General features: G+C 39.4%; 1 protein-coding gene across 1 annotated transcript in view; it reads right to left on the bottom strand.

The window, feature by feature from the left end:
- LOC126480693 (uncharacterized) overlaps positions 1–18421 on the bottom strand; it is a 128394-nt gene that overhangs the window by 66281 nt on the left and 43692 nt on the right. The window contains exons 7-8 of the mRNA XM_050103931.1: positions 5726–5894; positions 1113–1375 (exon numbers count right to left, since the gene is read on the bottom strand). Coding sequence (XP_049959888.1) covers positions 1113–1375; positions 5726–5894 — 432 coding nt within the window. The remainder of the gene's footprint in view (positions 1–1112; positions 1376–5725; positions 5895–18421) is intronic.

The raw sequence follows: 18421 nt of genomic DNA, 5'->3' as shown, positions 1-18421 counted from the left end.
CAATCTGAAAGTTATATTATTCTTGAAGAACCAAGTTTGCGAAGATCATTAGCAATTCTTTTCATTTCTATGACCTATGCTGTCATAATCGGATCTTGCAATGCTATCAGATATACATGCTTCTTAGAACACTGAAAGTCACATAGTGACGTTGTATCAAATTGTAATAAAAAGTGGCTGGGAACATCAGTATGTGATAAATAAAATAACACACAATTAAAACATACAATATGCTTTGCTGATGCTCCAGCATACAATGATCGCCATTGTGGTGTAAGCGATTAGATAATGTTGGGACACCAGCACATCTTGTATGTTTTAATTGTGTGTTATTTTATTTGTGACATGCTGATGATCCCTGTCATTTTTTATTACAATTTGACGCAACATCACTATGTGGCTTTCAGTGTTCTAATGAGCATGTACATCTAATAATGTTACAAGATCCAATGATGACAGTGCAGACCAGTCAAAACTGGCCGTAGTAATAAAAGGAATTGCTAGCAATCTTGGCAAACTTGATTCTTCTATGATATATAATACAAATACCTGGGGATACCAATTTGTAAGGACGTGAAGTGGAATGACTGCAAATTTTCAGTTGCATGCTGGTAGATGCTTGAATACAGAAGTATACTATGCTGTGGAAGCCTACTTACAAAGTTTTCAGAACAACTTCAAGTTAATCTAGGAATATATTACAGCTTCCTATGCATTGCTGTCATGGAGATTGTGAGGACGAGATTAGATTAACTACAGCGCATACTCAGGTGTATAAGCAATCCCTCTTCCCGTGCACTATGATGAAGGGGACAGGAAAAAGCCATAACAAATGGCACAATGGGATATACCCTTTGCCGTGCACTACACAGTGGTTTGCAGAGCATAGAAGTAGACATAAATGGTATTTCACTACATTGACTATGAATAGGTGTGGGGAGTCCAATGTGTTGAAGTCATTAAATGTTTCTCCGTGTTGTATTTTGGAAGGCAGATGGGTTGATGGAGGTAAAGAGAAGACTGGAGAAATGTCATCTATGAACTTATGACCCACACTGTAATTCCAGACATGCACGTAATACAATATTGTTTTACATCTAAGAAAAGCTCACCAGCAGCATTGTCACATTCAGTCTGATTGACACTCATCTGTGTTGCAGCTGTGCTAAAGTCAAAGATGGCCACTGGGTGGTAACCTGCCGACAGTGGAACTTGGTCAGAGTTGACACGAACAACTGTCACATTATCATCTGTATCTGTGACAGAATTATGAGCATCTCTTGCTGGACTTCGTAGAGCTACTGGAGAATGAGCTAATGCATTCAAAGAACTTGAATCAGGAACAGATGATGTACGACAAAGAACATGACGAGACCTGAAACAATCAAGAACAGAAAAGAACAAAAGACAATAAAAAATATTGTATGCTTAGAATGAAAATCTTGCATTTCAAAAATAAAACAAAAATATTTTTATTGCATTATTAGATAAAAACCTCGTATTTCAACTACTAGTAAGCCGGTGAAAGGTAATGACTTATGCATTTCGCTCTAGTAAGGAAACAAAAAGGAAACTACGTATGTTGTTAAACAACCACATTACATGAAAAAAAGCAGTTACCATTAATGCTAAATTACTACAACTGTTAACAGTATAATGAATCTCTTCATAGTAGATAAAAACATAGGCAAGGAAAATTAAGTGGACTGAGCAAGTTTTGTCCAACATACGGACTGCCTGTGAGAAAGGAACATTACGGGAGAACCAGCTCTGCCTTGCTCGCACCACTGGCACTATAATTGTGCTCCTTGTTTCATTCCAAGTATGTATGATAGTAAAAGTGGCATACATTACTCAAAATATTATAAACCTTCAGCTCCATAGAGTTTTCAGTAGCGTGCAATACAGGCCAGGAATTGCATCACTCCTCATTTAGTAACAAGCAAAGTAAGAAGTCGGCAGTATAACACGTTAATTTACTACATGTATTCAGTAGCCAGAACCGCAAAGAGCACTGTTAAAACACCAGCACTGTGATGAGGCACAAAACACTAGCAAACTTACAGCTTTCTATTTCAACCGATAGAGAGCAAGAGAACTATGAAGTAAGTTGTTCAGATAGAATGTACAGCTCATTAACTCCCACAGAATGTGAGAACCTACAACTGTAATCTGAACAAACAATGAAATATAAACATCATACAATGCTCAGTTTTTGGGACCAAAAATTATTTACAATCTGAATAGGCAAACACACACCCTAGACTTAATGAAGTGGCTATTTCAGTTAAAGCAAGTCAGACTCATAATCAATGTTTACTAAATGGCAAATCAATTTCTTGCACCAAAGTAGACAAAGAAGAGACCACAAAACAACATGGTCAAGTGAAGTAGATTTTTTCCAAGTATTTGAAATTAAATGAATTACACTTCTATCTGGAGAAATAATATATAGTTAATACAGCTGGTCTTGAGCACTTGTGAAATGCCAAAATCAAACTTTCTGTCCCATCAGAGAGACCTTGTCACTACAGTTGTTGAATAACTCTGTCCAAGCAAGCAAGAAAGCAAAATATGGAAAAGAGATAAGGTTATAGCCACATTCAAACCTGGAAAATAGCCAAGCAATCCAAAACCCTGTTTGCTGATTTTCTTGTTTCAACACTTTTACTGATATTGAAGAGAATAATTTTGCACAGGCTAGCCCATTCCTGACCCCAGAACATGCATGTTTTAAAATAGGAAAGAGCTGTGGATCTTAAATGATTAATCTGAAGTAACTAATACAAGGATGGGTATGAACATAATCAAATTAAAGGAGGTATATTCACAGACCTTACAACAACTTAGAATACTTTCACTTTTCATAATAACAAATCTCTACAGTACAATGTAGTATTTCTTAATCTAAACTATCAGAAAGCTCCTACAGAACCAATCTTCTCTGTGGAGTTCCAAGACCAGAGAAGCATATGCAGGAAACGGAAAATGGCTTTTCATACTTCATTTAACAACTATACAATCTAAAGGAAACACACACCAACATCCATTCACACCACCACCTGTTTCATCTATTCCTAAAGGAAACACACATCAACATCCGTACACAACAAAACCCACTACTTGTACTGTGAGGTCATGGCACTAGGATTTATTATGTCTTTGTTGTTCTTTATCAGGTGCTTAATCTTCTCAGTCAGAATCCAGCAATTACATTCTCCTTATGTATAGCAAATAGTCTGGTATTCTGTTAGAAATGACGATTAACCAATCTGGATTTGAATCATTCGTAATTCATTCATTTTCTTACAGAAAAAAATTTAACACTCTACACCAACTGCCTTGAAAGTCACAGGGGCTTCTGGGCACCCCTTGGATTTCCAGGCTCCCCAGCTGCACATATTCTGCATATGTGACACAGCTGGCCACCCTTGCACACATCTTCAGCCTCTGCAGTACAATCACAAAGACCTGGCTGCCTGACTACTCCTGTCTCTGCTGTTGGTCAGCCTTGCTCACCCATGCCTGCGGGCATGCGACTACCCACTAACAGGCATGTTATCTGGAACAGCCTGTCCTACGCATTCGCAGCAACATTTGACGGCATACTAAAATAAACAGGGGTCTGACTGGCATTGTCCAAAGTGCTTATCAAACAGTCATGCTGTTTTAATACACTAATTGTACACTGATGTGCAAAAACATTATCATCACTGCCCACTGCAAGGCTAAATGCAACCTGGGGGCATTGGAGGCACTTAACACAGTAAAGGAACTTAACACAGTAAAGGAACTGTATAAGCAGAGCGGAGATGAACAGGGAACCATTCTAGGAACAAAACACGCTGCAAGTGGGGAAATCCATCAACATTAAGTGACTTTGCCAAAGGGAAGACTATTATGGCCCATCACAAGGGAACGAGCATCTCAGAAACGGCAAAGCTGATAGGCTGTTCATGTGCTATTGTCAAGAGCATCTTTAGAAAGTGGCTGAAAGGTGGTGAAACCATGAGTAGGCACCAAAGTGTCAGACATTCGCACATCATCAGGCCCGCCCTCTCTGTTATGCACGATATGCAGCAATCTGCAGTGAATCTGATGACAGGGTAAAATACTGGTGAAGACAGAAATGTTCCAGAGCACATCATCGGTGCACACTGATTGACATGGGGCTCTGCAGCATACGACTCCTGTGTGTCCATGTTGATCTAACGGCATCTACAATTACGACTGCAGTGGGCATGGGATCATCAATGAAATGTGTCACTTGGTCACATGAATCAAGTATCTTATTACACCAGATTGATGGTCCTGCCTGGATACCCTGCCATCCAAGTGAAATGCACTGCACTACAGAACAGTGAGGGAGAGAGGGGGTTGAATGCTATGGTAAGGTGGACATCCTCCTGGGCTTTCATAGGATCTGTGATAGTAATCACAGGTGCCACAATAACTACAGGTTACATGAACATTTTTACGTTATCAGGACTCCGTGCTTCCATGCTTGATGTCTTCCCCAACAACATAATCTTCCAGCACGATGATTGTCTATGTCACAAGGCCAAAACTGTTCTACAATAGTTTGAGATTCATGATAATGAACTCACACTGATATCTTGGCTACCAAATTAGTCTGATCTTTAACTGACAGACTACATCTGAGACACTATTGGGTGCCAGATCAGCATCCACAACCCACCTTCCCTGTATCTCTTTCTCACATACTGAACAATGTGCCGCTCCAATTCATGAAACCTTCCCATTTCATGCTAACAGTGTGTTTGATTCACCATTTATTAATAACCTTGAATAGCAACAGTGCTGTGGAGCAACTTTAGTTCAACTATTCAACTGTTTTTATTTATTGTGTAACATTTCGAGTCATTTGAAGAAATTCATGAGCAGCGGGCACACACGTAAAAAAGTGTTGGCCACTATGGAAAAACTGGAATTCTTTTTGGAAGAAGGGAGGGAAAGGAAGGGAGAAGCAAAAAGGCAGCTTGCCTATACAGAAACTTGTGCAGAAATTTTGAAGTTATCTATGCTTTGAGCATAGAAGGTATTTTCCTTAGATCACTATATTCACCATAATCAAGAAAGATTTGTTTGGTTCAAACAATGGCCTATGACTTACTTGGCGAGCTTTTGCAATATGCTTAAATAAAGTGAATAGTGATTAAAAAGCTGCAGTTGTCTCACACCCAAATTTGCTACATTTTATAGAACAAAGATGACTGCTGGTGCAATTACTGTAGCTTTGTCAATTATGAATAGTACCGTGTCTAAAACAGATATAAGGGGCAGATGGTGCTGTATGACGCAGCCAAGAGACCACTCTGTTCACTGTATAGCTCTGAAGTTATTAGATAAGTATAACAGGAAGAACAATTTCATTGAGCAGCGGTCACAAAATAATTCTGAGAATGTGCCTTCATTCACTGTAAGTGAAGTCATTACTCAGGCTAATCTGTGTTATATGTAATTACCTAATAACACAAAAGTTCTAAATTATGACATCTAAAATAACTATCCCTTATCTAAAAACACCATGGCTTACATGTGTTTCTCTCTTTCAAGTACTATCTATCAATGAAAGTATATTTCCATAGTCAGTGTCTGAATAATGTCTGAATAGTTAGCTGACATTCCAAATTAAAGTTTTATATGAAATAGTAGAGCTCAGGTTTCAACAAACAACATATTTTTTTCAGGAAATGAAACAAACCTTGAGTAAACTGGTGGCTCTGACTGAGTGATGTATAGCGATGTGGTGCATGCCCTCTGTTGCACAGTAACATCATCATAATTCAGTTGCTGCACAGAAGAAGTTCTGTCTTCCGAAGATGAAGCAGAACTATTTGGAAAATCATGCGACTGCTCTGTACTTGAACTTTCTGGGGGAAAGAAAAAGACATGACATGGCTATATTCTCCTCCTTTTGGTAACTGGGGAGGAAAAAAAAAAACTTACAAAAGTATATTTTCTAAAATTAATTATCTTAATTACACAGTTTTTAATGAAAAATATATGGTTCTGTGACTAATTTAACTGTAAGCTCAGGTAACTTCACTGTGCTTTACAAAATTACAAGCAGTAATATATACCGGGTGGTTATAATCAAATTTTCCCTATTTAACATGCTATAACATGGAAACTAATTACCATACAAGTACCAAACTTGGTAGCATTAATGTCAAGGACATGGGGAAGAGAAATAACACAGAATTAATTCAATTGAAACACTTTTAATGTACTTCTCGGTACATCATACCATTATCTACCTGTACCATTACTGCTGCGCCCATCAGTATCCAGAAGTCTGAAAGCGCAGAATTGCATTCTGCACAGCAGAACGAAGCATGTCTATAGGTATGCTGGCTACCTCTCTTGGTACGACGCACTTCAGATCGGCACATGTGTGAATGTTCCCCGGGTGAACCCTCTCCTTCAGGTAGACTCTAACCAAAAATCACAGGGAGTGAGGTCAGGTGATTGTGCCAGCCAAGCATATGGAAATGGTTGGCTGATAACTCGATCGTTTCCAAATGTGTTTCGGAGAAGCAGGTGACACGAGTGATGTGCGGTGGGACCCCATCCTGAGTGAAAACTGATAAGTTCAATGCGTTTCTCTTCTACAGGGCGGGTACGACATGCTGGTGAAGCATATTGCAGTAATGCTGGCCAGTCAACTTCACTTCTTTGGTTTTTTAGTGCCAACCTGTACAAAAAAGAATAAGCCAATGATGAACATTGCCGTGAAGCCACACCATACGGTGACATGTTCACCATGCAGAGGAACTTCATGCACAGTGACTGAAGGTGAAGATCCCCACACTCGGCAATTCTGTGTGTTCACTTCACCTGTCAGAGAAAAATGAACTTCGTCTGTCCATAGGATGGTCCAGGGCCAGCCCTCGTGAACTTCAATCCTTGTGAGAAAGTGGAGGGCGAAGTCAATACATCTTTGTGTGTCCTGTAGTGGAAGCTGCCGTGTGATATGGATCTTGTACGATACCATTTGAGAATGGTTCCAAGCACCTTCCATCCAGTAGACCACAGGATGTTCAACTGTCATGATACAGCAAGTGCACTGCCTGATAATAGGGAATTGCGTGCAGTGCTGTCTGCCATAGCAACAACGGTTTCATCAACCACCTGTGGAGCAACCAGTCAATGGCCTCTCCTCATTAATTCATGAATAATCCATTGAGAATTTATATTTCCTTATGAATCCAAATGTGACCGATGCCCCAAAGATGTTACTAAAACATGAATGACTATGTATACAGGAATGGCTACGTTCATTAAAAACTTTCAAAAGGACATGCTTTTCGTATGTGCTTTAATCTGTAGTTCCTTTTTTGATTTTCCGTACCCTGACCTCTTCTCTTTTCTTCACACACATACAGACTTTTGCACATAAGCATGTGACAATGTGTGATAATGTTAAGTCAGTTTGGATACACGACAGCACAGTCTGTAGCTTCTAGACTAAAATTCAATGGGATAGATGTGGATCAAGATCACAACATTAGTAAAATGTGAACTGCACAGAAACCATAAAGAATACCCTGGGGCACCCCCCCCCCCCCCACCCCACACACACACTCAAAACAACATTGTACGATCTAAAAATCTAAAACTTGCAGTAAAAAGGGAAGTGTAAAGATTAAAATAATACAGCAGATAGCTGTGGCTCGCTGATTGCTAAATAAAAGAGGTGAGCAAGCCACTCTGCAATGTACTAAAATCTTCAACCTAAAAACTACCACCAGAGTCCACACATCTCACACAACTTTAATGGCTTGATCACACTTGTCTCATCATTAGCTAAAACAGAGGGCAGATATCTTAAGAGTATGCCACACAAGTGATTTTCAAGCCACAGATATTATAGTCTGGGGGGTCCTCTCACAGGAGATGAGAGCCGTGCATTAGGAAATATTGCCCAATTTGGAGGCAGGTCAGGGCCCATTCATTCCACTATAGCAACCAGTATGACGAATGTCTCAGCCAGACAGTTGGCTTCACCAACTGCAGTTTGTTCTCTATCACTGCCAGCCACTCCTACAATTGCATGCATCTCCAACTCACCTGGGAAATGACATTCTGCAGGGGCACAGCACATTGTGTATTATCACATTCCCTTGTAGGCCTCCTTAGTAACCCTGCTTCTTCATTTTCCCAAATTCACATAGGCCCTGATACCAAAGAGGATAACACCTACTTCCCCTACCACTGCAGTAACTGGACCACTTTCTCTGCTGCGTACATGTGATGCAACAACTGTTGAGTACTAATGGAATTGGAGCAGACGAGAAACTGTTGACTCTGAGGATGCCTGATCTGGTAAAGTGCCTTCAGAATCGCATGGAGCTCTGCGATAAATACAGTATATTCATGGGTGAGGTGAATCCTGACGTCAGGGAACACTAAGGAACAACCATGGGAATCCTTTTTGTTTGGATTAATCAGTGTACACAACTTTAAAACTACGACACCCATCTTAAATGTTGAAAAACACGACTGAAATGTAATATTCAGACAGGAACAATTCTTATAATTTAATTTAATTGGATAGATGAAAAATCTAATCACCAAGTGGCAGAAGGAGATCACACATATACAAAAATGGTTTTACTTATGCAAGCTTTCGGAGCCAGTGCCTGCTTCTTCCAGCAGAAGGATTGAAGGGGAAGGAAGAGGGGGGAAGGAAGAGGGGTGAAGGAAGAGAAACTGGAGAGCTTTAGGAAAAGGAGTAGAGTTCGGAAAAGTCACCCAGAACCCAAGATCAGATGAGACTTACCGGACGGGATGAGATGGACAGCATACCTTTCAACTATCTTGAAGAATTCAGAATGGATGCTTCTTCAGCAATGTGGTGGATAACTTGGGTAATATGATCCACACATTCCCAGATCCTGTCTGGGATCGAAACATTATAAACTGGCTGTAAAGTACCCAGGCTGCCCCACTGAACACCCATCACAACGGCTTTCTATCAGGCAACATTCTGTCAGGCAGGTGAATCCAGATGAGGAAGTGATCACCTGAATACAAGTCATTTACCACTTCCCACACTGAGTGGCATTTGCAAGGGCCAGATAACATACTGAGAGACTGAAAGCAGTCTCAATTGCTCTACTGTTGGAGCAAGTGGTTGCAGAGCCCTGAAGCACATTGTGTGCATTACAATCACCACAGAGGACGGAGAGATGGGGGTGCGAGCTGAGTAAAGAGTCACAGAGAGCCTCTTCATCTATCATCTCACGGAGGGGTAAGTAGACTGAATATATTGTCAACAAGTGATACACATGCCCTGATACAGCGATTGTTTGTAGACCAGTTGTGAGGGAGAGATGTGAGGAGTAATATGCACTGTTTACGAACACTGCCACTACTCCTTCAGCTTTCTCTCCATTAAGGTCGTCCTTTTTATGGAAAATGTACCCATGTAGCTCAGGAGCATAAGAGAATTTAAAATGTGGCTCCTGAAGATAGAGACACATTAGTCTACCCAGAGCTAATAGATGTAGTGCTTTCACGTGTCACGAACCCATTTAAATTTCACTGAATTAGGGAATCCATCTTAATAATGTGGTTTTCTTCTGTCTTTCTCCAGTTGTTCCATTGTGGTGGAGAGAGAGACTGGAGCAGGGGAGAGAGGTAGTTACTTGAGGGACTTATCAGTTTCTTCAAGCAGACATCAAAGTCCATAATATCTATAAAATGGTCAAAATCTGGTCCATCAGACAGGACCAAGGTCGCACTGCCTGATGGTTTTGGACCTGATCATTTTGGCCTGTTGGTTTTTCTTATAAACTAGGATTTTGGGGATGATGGCAAGGTCATTTTAACAGAAATATTTTACTGGATTTCTTCTACTGTCTGCTATGGGGGCCATTCTCCTTTCTGACATCAGTTTTGGCAACCACTACTTTAGACACATGAAGGCTTGGTTGTTGGACTAACGGTGCGGGCTTGCAGCTGTATGTGAAAATGTAGTTTGATGTGTTCTGCTCAGCTGTCCAAGTCTGGTTATCAACACTAGTCTTCTGTACAGGCTGCTTCAATGCCGAAGCAAACAACTTCATGAAAGAGCCTGGCTGTGTGATCTTATACACCTTCTTTGCGTCAGAATAGGAGATGCGATGGATGACTTAAATCCCCTGTACTTCCTTATCTTCTGCAAAGATAAGGATTCCCTCCTTCAAACTGGATGTGCTTGGTAGCAATTGGCATACATGGATGGGGCAGCACATTGAATACCTGCTTTGCAGGCAGCGGAGCTGTACCTTCCACATGTAGCCTGACTGTTACAGCCCATGGCAGTGTGATCAAAGAATTGAAACATAAAGCAGTACATTGGATTAGGTACATAGGGTCTAACTTTCAGATGGAGAAAGCCTGCTGCAATAGACTCAGGCAACTTCACTGAAATCTGATTTCTGTAGCTCACCATCAACTCTTTTCATGAAATTCTGTACTTCAGTGACACATTCACTTTCCCATTCCTGATGGAGTTCTGTGGTATCTCTATCCATAACATCCCAACACATCACAGCTTCTTTACAACTTAGCCCAGTGTGACACTCACTGGAGATAGCATATTCACCAATTAGTTTGGTATTTACAATTTGTTCACTTAGGTTGCCCTCAGCGTAGCAGTGCACGACATTTTTCAAGGGAACCTGCTATATGTTTAACAACAATAAATGCATTATCTACTGCATAATGTGGTTTGGTACTATTACTGTTCTCTGTTACATCCACAGACATTGCAGTCACATTAGCCGCATGAGGTCTCTTTGGAATTTGTGTATGAATACTACCCAACGGACTACCTGAAACACTGCGAGTACAAGAAGGTGATTTAGGCTTCATGGGATCTGGCTAGTTAAGGCAAGATTCCCATTCTGTGTGACATGACATTCCACTGCCATATCACAACGTGGTTGCTAGAGCGTGACCCGAGCTTAAGGTTACAGAGGACTGGCAGTGTACGCCAGAACCCAGTTACAGAAACCCGGGTACGCCAAGCCCATACCCAGCAAAGGAATGCTGGGCTCCCTTTTATAATGATCTGACCCTGTGTGCGTGTGTGTGTGTGTGTGTGTGTGTGTGTGTGTATGCAATCAAAAATACAACACCTGTGGCAAACATTACGCACCAGCAAGTGATGAGCAGATCACAACTTTAACATCATATACAACTTTATTCCTCCCCTGATCAACCATGGATCTTGCTGCCGGTGCAGAGGCTTGCGTGCCTCAGTGATACAGATAGCTGTACTGTAGGTGCAAACGCAATGGAGGGGTATCTTTTGAGAGGCCAGACAAACATTCCTGAGGAGTGACAGCTGCCTTTTCAATAGTTGCATGGGCAACAGTCTGGATGAATGACTGATCTTGCATTGTTAACATCAACCAAAATGTCCTTGCTGTGCTGGTGCTGTGAACGGTTGAAAACAAGGGGAAACTACGACCGTACTTCTCCTGGGGGCATGCAGAGTTATTGTATGGTTAGATGATGATGGCATCCTCTTGCATAAAATATTCCAGAAGTAAAAGTGTCCCCTATTCAGATCTCTGGGCAGGGACTACACAGGAAGATGTTGTCATAAGTATAAACAAAACAAGTGTTTTACACATCAGAATGTGGACTGTTAGAGTCCTTAATTGAGCAAGTAGGTTAGAAAATTTAAAGATGGAAATGAATACGTTAAATTAGATATAGTGATAATTAGTGAAGTTCAGTGGCAGAAGTAACACGACTACTGGCCAGGTGAATACAGAGTTATAAATTTGTATTTATAACTAACAAATAGGGGTAATTCAGGAGTTGGTTTCATTATGAAAAAGAAAATAGGAATGCGGGCTAGCTACTGTGAATAGCATAGTAAACACATTGTTATAGCCTAGACAGAAAAGAAGCCTACCTCACCACAGCAGTACAAGTTTATATGCCAAATACCTTCGCATATGAAGAAGAGATTGAAGAAATGTATCATGAGATAAAAGTAATTATTCCCATAGTTAAGGGACACAAAAATTTAGTAGTGATGAGGGACTGCAATTCAATAGTAGGAAAAGGAAGAGAAGGAAAAGTATCAGGTGAATATGGACTGGGGGAAAGGAATTAAAGAGGAAGCCACCTTGTGTAAGTTTGCACACAGCATAATCCAAGAGTCATGAAATAAGGTTGTCCATGTGGAAGAGACCTGGTGACACCAGGAGGATTCACACTGATTATATAACAAAGGCAGGGATTTCAGAAGAAGATTTTAAATTGTAAGACATTTCCAGGTGTAGATGTGAACTCTGACAACAATGTATTGGTTACAAACTACAGATTAAAACAGGAGAAATTGTAAAAAGGTTGGAAATTAAGAAGATGGAACCATGGATAAGTTGAAAGAACCAGAGATTGTTGAGAGTTTCAAAGGGAGCATTAGGTGACGGTTGACAACAAGAAGGGGAAAGGAATACAGTAGAGGGCAAATGAGTAGTTTTCGAAATGAAATAGTGAATGCAGCAGATGATCAAATAAGTAAAAAGACAAGGCCCAGTAGAAATCCTCGGATACACAGACGGTTTGAATCTGACCGATGAAAGATGAAAGTATAAAAATGCAGTACATCAAGCAGGCAAAAGGGTATATAAACGTCTAAAAAATGAGATTGGCAGGAAGTGCAAAATGGCTAAGCAGGGATGGCTAGAGGACAAATGTAAGTGCTCAAATGCATACATCACTAGGAGAAAGATAGATATCGCTTACAGGAAAATTAAAGAGGGCTGCAGAGAAAAGAGAGGCAGTTCTATGATATTAAGAGCTCATATGGAAAATCAGTCCTAAGCAAAGAAGGGAAAGCTGAAAGGAGTATATGGAGAGTCTACACAAGGGAGATGTATTTGATGGCACTGTAATAGAAATGGAAGAGAACATAGATGGAAGATTAAGGAAGACATGATCTCCTAGAAGAATTTTCAAGAACAATGAAAGACCTAAGTCAAAAGATAGCCCAGGAGTAGATGACATTCCATCTGAACTACTGACAATCTTGGGAGAGCCAGCCACGACGAAATATTTCCATCTGGCGTGCAAGATGTGTGTGAAAGGTGAAACACCCTCAGATTTCAAGAACAAGATGATAATTGCAATTCCACAGAGAGCAGGTGCAGTAAAGTGCGAATATAACTGAACTATTAGTTTAATAAGTCACAGTTGTGAAATACTAATACAGATTCTTTGAAGGAGAATGAAAAAACTGGTAGAAGCTAACCTTGGGGAAGAACAGTATGGATTCTGGAGAAATGTAAGAACATGTGAGGCAATACTGACCCTAAAACTTATCTTGGAAGGAGAAAGCTTTTGACAATGTTGACTGAAATATTCTCTTTGGAAATCTGAAGGTAGTAGGGGTAAAATACAGGGCGCGAAAGGCTATTTACAAGTTTTACAGAAACCAGACAGTAGCTATAATGGTCGAAGGGCATGAAAGGGAAGCAGTGGTTGAGAAGGGAGTGAGACAGAGTTGTAGCCTATTCCCAATTTTATTCAATCTGTACACTGATGAAGCCGTAAAGGAAACCAAAGAAAAATTTAGAGCAGCAATTAAAGCCCAGAGAGAAGAAATAAACACTTTAAGGTTTGTTATGACATTGTAATTCTGTCATATGACATTGTAATTCTGTCATACGACATCGTAATTCTGTCATAAACAGAGAAGGACTTAAAGAGCAGTTGAACGGAATAGACACTTGTCTTGAAAGGAAGATAAAGAAGACACTTAAAAGTACTAGATGAGTTTTGCTATTTGGGCAGCAAAAGAACTGACAAACATTGAACTAAAGAGGATATAAAATGTAGACTGGCAATGGCAAGAAACATGTTTCTGAAGAAGAGAAATTTGACAACATTGAATACAGATTTAAGTGTTATGAAGTATTTTCTGAAAGTCTGTATGGAGTGTAGCCATGTATGCAAGTAAAACATGGACGGTAAACAGTTTAGACAAGAACAGAATAGAAGCTTTTGAAATGTGGTGCTACAGAAGAAGGCTGAAGATTAGATAGGTAGATCACATAACTAATTGGGGAGGTACTGAGCAGAATTGGGAAGAAAAGAAATTTATGACACAACCTGACTAGAAAAAGGGATCGGTTGGTAGGACATGTTCTGAGACATCAAGGAATCAACAGTTTGGTTGGGTTACGTTGTTTTGGGGGAAGAGATCAAATAGCGAGGTCATCGGTCTCATCGGGTTAGGGAAGGACGGGGAAGTCGGCCGTGCCCTTTCAAAGGAACCATCCTGGCATTTGCCTCGAGCAATTTAGGGAAATAACGGAAAACCTAATTCAGGATGGCCGGACGTGTGACTGAACTGTCGTCCTCCCGAATGCGAGTCCAGTGTGCTAACCACTGCACCACAACAGTTTAGTTTTCAAAGGCAGCGTCGAGGGTAAAAATTGTAGAGGGAGACAAAGAGATGAATACACTAAGCAGATTCAGAAGGACACAGCTTGCAGTACTTATTCGGGGATTAAGATGCTTGCACAAGATAGAGTAGCATGGGGAGCTGCATAAAACCAGTCTTTGGACTGAAGACCACCAACAACAACAAAAACAACAACAACAACAACAACATCATACAACTCTGTGTGATTTTGCAAGAGTCGGCAACAAAATCTATTAATACACTGTTCTCATGTAAATTATGTAATTTATCAGTATGCATGATAATATCAAATTGGCTGTATTATTTCTACTTCTCTTCTCAATTTTCAGTTTATCTGTGTTTCTTTTTAAACTGTAGATTTTCTCAATATTTTGTAACTGGCTTAGTGTTCACTGCTTTGATCACGTAAGACTGTATGGCCTGCTGAGATTTTTTGTTTTTGTTTCGTTTTTAGTCAAATTTTTTGTGTTGTTCATAAATTGCAACACCTTCTAAGCTTTTCACATTAATTAAGGCCATATAAGCTTGGTCTTTTCTAAAGGCACTTCTGAACAAAAAGCAGTTGTGGTAGCAGGAATCCAAAGACTTTGTTGATCATGGCTTTTGTGTTCTTGTGGAGATACTTCCATAGCAACTTCCATAAATTTAGTTTTAAAATTTTTTAATGTAACAGATTTTTTTGTTTTAAATTTTCATCCCCTATTGCACTACCTTAGGGGTCGAATTTCCAGAAACATGTATTTTCTTATTTCTAGCCAAGATATCAATTACCAATTGTCACAGACATAACCTTACACTATTTTCCCCCTTAGTGGTTGAATTTCCAAAAATGCTGAAGCACATATTTCTTATTTCCTGGCTGAGAAACCAAATACCAGTTTTTGTAGTTCTAGCTTCAAAATTCCCTTAATAGTGACACACTTTCAAACAACTTCCATTCCCTTAGGAGTGGACTTTCAGAAAATCCCCTCTTAAACAATGCATGCAATATAAGACTCACACCCTCTTCAGATTTAAAGTTTCTATCCTTAGTGGTGTGGGCTGGTGATTATAAGTCAGTGAATCAGTCTGACCCCATTTCACCCCCTTAGGGGTTGAATTTATAAAAACAATGGAATACCTATTTTTTGCCTCTGTCTGAGAAGTCGAACACCAATTTTCAAAGGCTTAGCTTTAAAAATGCTTTCGCAATGAAATATTTTCATAAAACATTTCATCCCCTATTTCACCCCCTTACGGATTGAATTTCCAATAACAGGGATATTATGTTTTATTCCTAACAGAGAAGCCAAATACAAATTTTCATAGATCTAGCTTCAAAAATGCTTGTACAATAAAATATTTCCATAAATATTTTCATCCCCCCCCCCCCCCCCTTTCAGCCCCCATAGAGGTTGAATTTCCAAAAACAGTGAAACATGTATTTTTTATTTCTAACTGAAAAGTCAAATTTAAATTTTCATATATTTAGCTTTAATAATATATTCATAACAGAATATTTTCATAAAAAATCTCATCCCCTATTTCACCCCCTTGGGGGTTCAATTTCCAAAAGCACTGACTCTTTTTTTTTTTATTTGTAAATGAAGTCAAATACCAATGTCCACAGAGCAGCTTTAAAAATACTTTAGCTGTTCTTTACTGTAATAATGATACATTTTAAAAAAACTTTTACTCACTATTTCACCAGCATAATGTTAAATTTCCAAAAATGTTCAAACATGTATTTCTTTATTTCTGACCGAGAAACTAAATACCAACTTTCATAGATCTGGCTTCAAAATTACACACCTTCATCTCCATTTCACCCCCTTAGGGTCAGAATTCCAAAAAAATCCCTTCCTAAATGATGTCTACAGTGTAAGATCTATACCTTCTCCAAATCTCAAGTTTCTACCCTTACTGGTTTGGGCTGGGCGATTATGAGTCAGTCAGTCAGGACACTGTCTTTTATATACAGAGATTTATATTATTTTTGGTACTAACTTTTCATGTTATTTTTATTTTATCTTTCAAATGTTCCAGTTCCGTCACTTACCAGATCAAATATTAGTTAAGTTTTACTTTCATTAAATTCAGTGGTGGGCACTTCATCTTTCAATTAGCACTTGTAAATGATAATGACATATACTATTTGGATACAGCATTGCATGTCTATTATCCTGTGCAGTGAGGTCATGGATCTGTTTCTCATAGACAGTTTTCTGTTTTCATTGCAGGTTTTGCTCTTGTCAAAATGAGTGACTTCTATATGGTGAATAATAAATTGTGATCTAGTTCTGCAAACAGTAAGACATGTGTGCAATACTAAAAGATCATGGTTGTAGCCAAATATAAGGTGTTCCCTGTCTAGTCAGTTGCTTTGAATAAGATTACTCTCTCAACTTTCATAAAAGAGTTGACTGTTTCATGGACGCATTAAAAATAAGTTACCTTTTAATAGCATTAAACATTTGTACTAACTTAACAAATGTTTAAAAAAGAAAAGGCCAAAGCATGACTATAGAAACTATGCTAATTTTACAGATACAGAAGAGGGAGTGGGGGTTGATGTTACAACCTAAAACATCATATATCGCGTGTTTATCTGCCAGAAATTGCCCACAAAAAGCGAGTGAGTATTTGTTGTTGTTATAACATAACTGTCAATAGTTGGGGTAGAAATGGAATTGCCTGTACTATTGGCTGTGGAGCATGTAAATCAGTACTGAAATTACATGTTTACAGGCAACTATAATCTGAGAATCAAAGCATTTGAGATGTGGTGCTCTAGGAAGCTGGTGAAAATTAGGTAGACTGATAAAATAAGGAGTGGGGAGGTTCCCCACAGAATAGGTGAAGGAAAAAACATAAGGAAAGAACTGAAAATATGAAGCGACAGGATGACAGGACATTTTTTGAGACATCATTGTATAACTTCCATGGTACCAGAAAGAGCTGTAGACGGTAAAAACTGTACGGGATGACAGATATTGGGGTACATCCAACAAATAATTAAGGACACAGGGTGCAAGTGCTATTCTGAAATGAATATATTGGCACAAGGAAAAAAATCTGTTGGGGTACCACAGCAAACCAATCAGAAGAGTGATATTTTCCTCCTCCTTTTTAAAAAGGAAGTGTCAGTTACTCGCCAGTTGACCCTTCACACCTTGTAACCGAGTTCTAGCCAGAGCTCTTAGTGTTAGAGCAATCTGTCTGCCATTGCCAATGTGTCACAACACAAAGTGTCACTTCAACAGATATATATACAATATACCACATGTTCGAAACCGAAAGATCACGGCTGCAGCAAATGTAAGATGTATCCCAATCTTCTCAGTTGCTTTTAATAAGATTATGGTCTTGAATTTTATTTAAAAAAGATCGCCAGTACCATTAATACCTAAAAAGTAAGTCAACTTGAGGCATGGCAATGTGATGAGCATGAATTCCCACACTCAAGCTTAGTAATATTTTTAATCTGTGACGTGTAAATTAGAATATTCACTTTTTGGTAAGCAAATGGGATTGCTGTATGAGCAACAGAACGAAGTTACAGTGATTTTAATTAAATCCATGAATCAGAATTCAGTTCAATATCAGGTGTATGGTGAGCCAGTGCAGTTCATGAGGCTGGCAGTGTCAAACAATTATGGAGAGAGCTGAGTTGTGGGCTGGCACAAGGGGATACTCACTTGCATGAGCAAGGAGGCAGAGGATCACAACCATAGAAGAGGCAGACAAAAACCAAAACGCAGTATCCATAAGCGGACACCCTTCCACATCTGGAAAGGAGGGCTGGTCCAACCAAAGCACTCTGGCAAAGACAAAATAGTTCTGTCAGTAAGTAACTAAGGTAAAGCAGGAAGCAGTCATGGTGAAAATTATACACACATCAAAAAAAAAGTTTTAAATCACCCCGGTTCCCAGAAATCCTGAAGATAGGCATTGACTGTGGATATTATACCACAGATACAGTCC

This window comes from Schistocerca serialis, chromosome 5 (assembly GCF_023864345.2).
Source record: "Schistocerca serialis cubense isolate TAMUIC-IGC-003099 chromosome 5, iqSchSeri2.2, whole genome shotgun sequence".
Classification (NCBI taxonomy): Eukaryota; Metazoa; Arthropoda; class Insecta; order Orthoptera; family Acrididae; genus Schistocerca; species Schistocerca serialis.
This window is presented reverse-complemented; position numbering and strand designations above follow the sequence as displayed.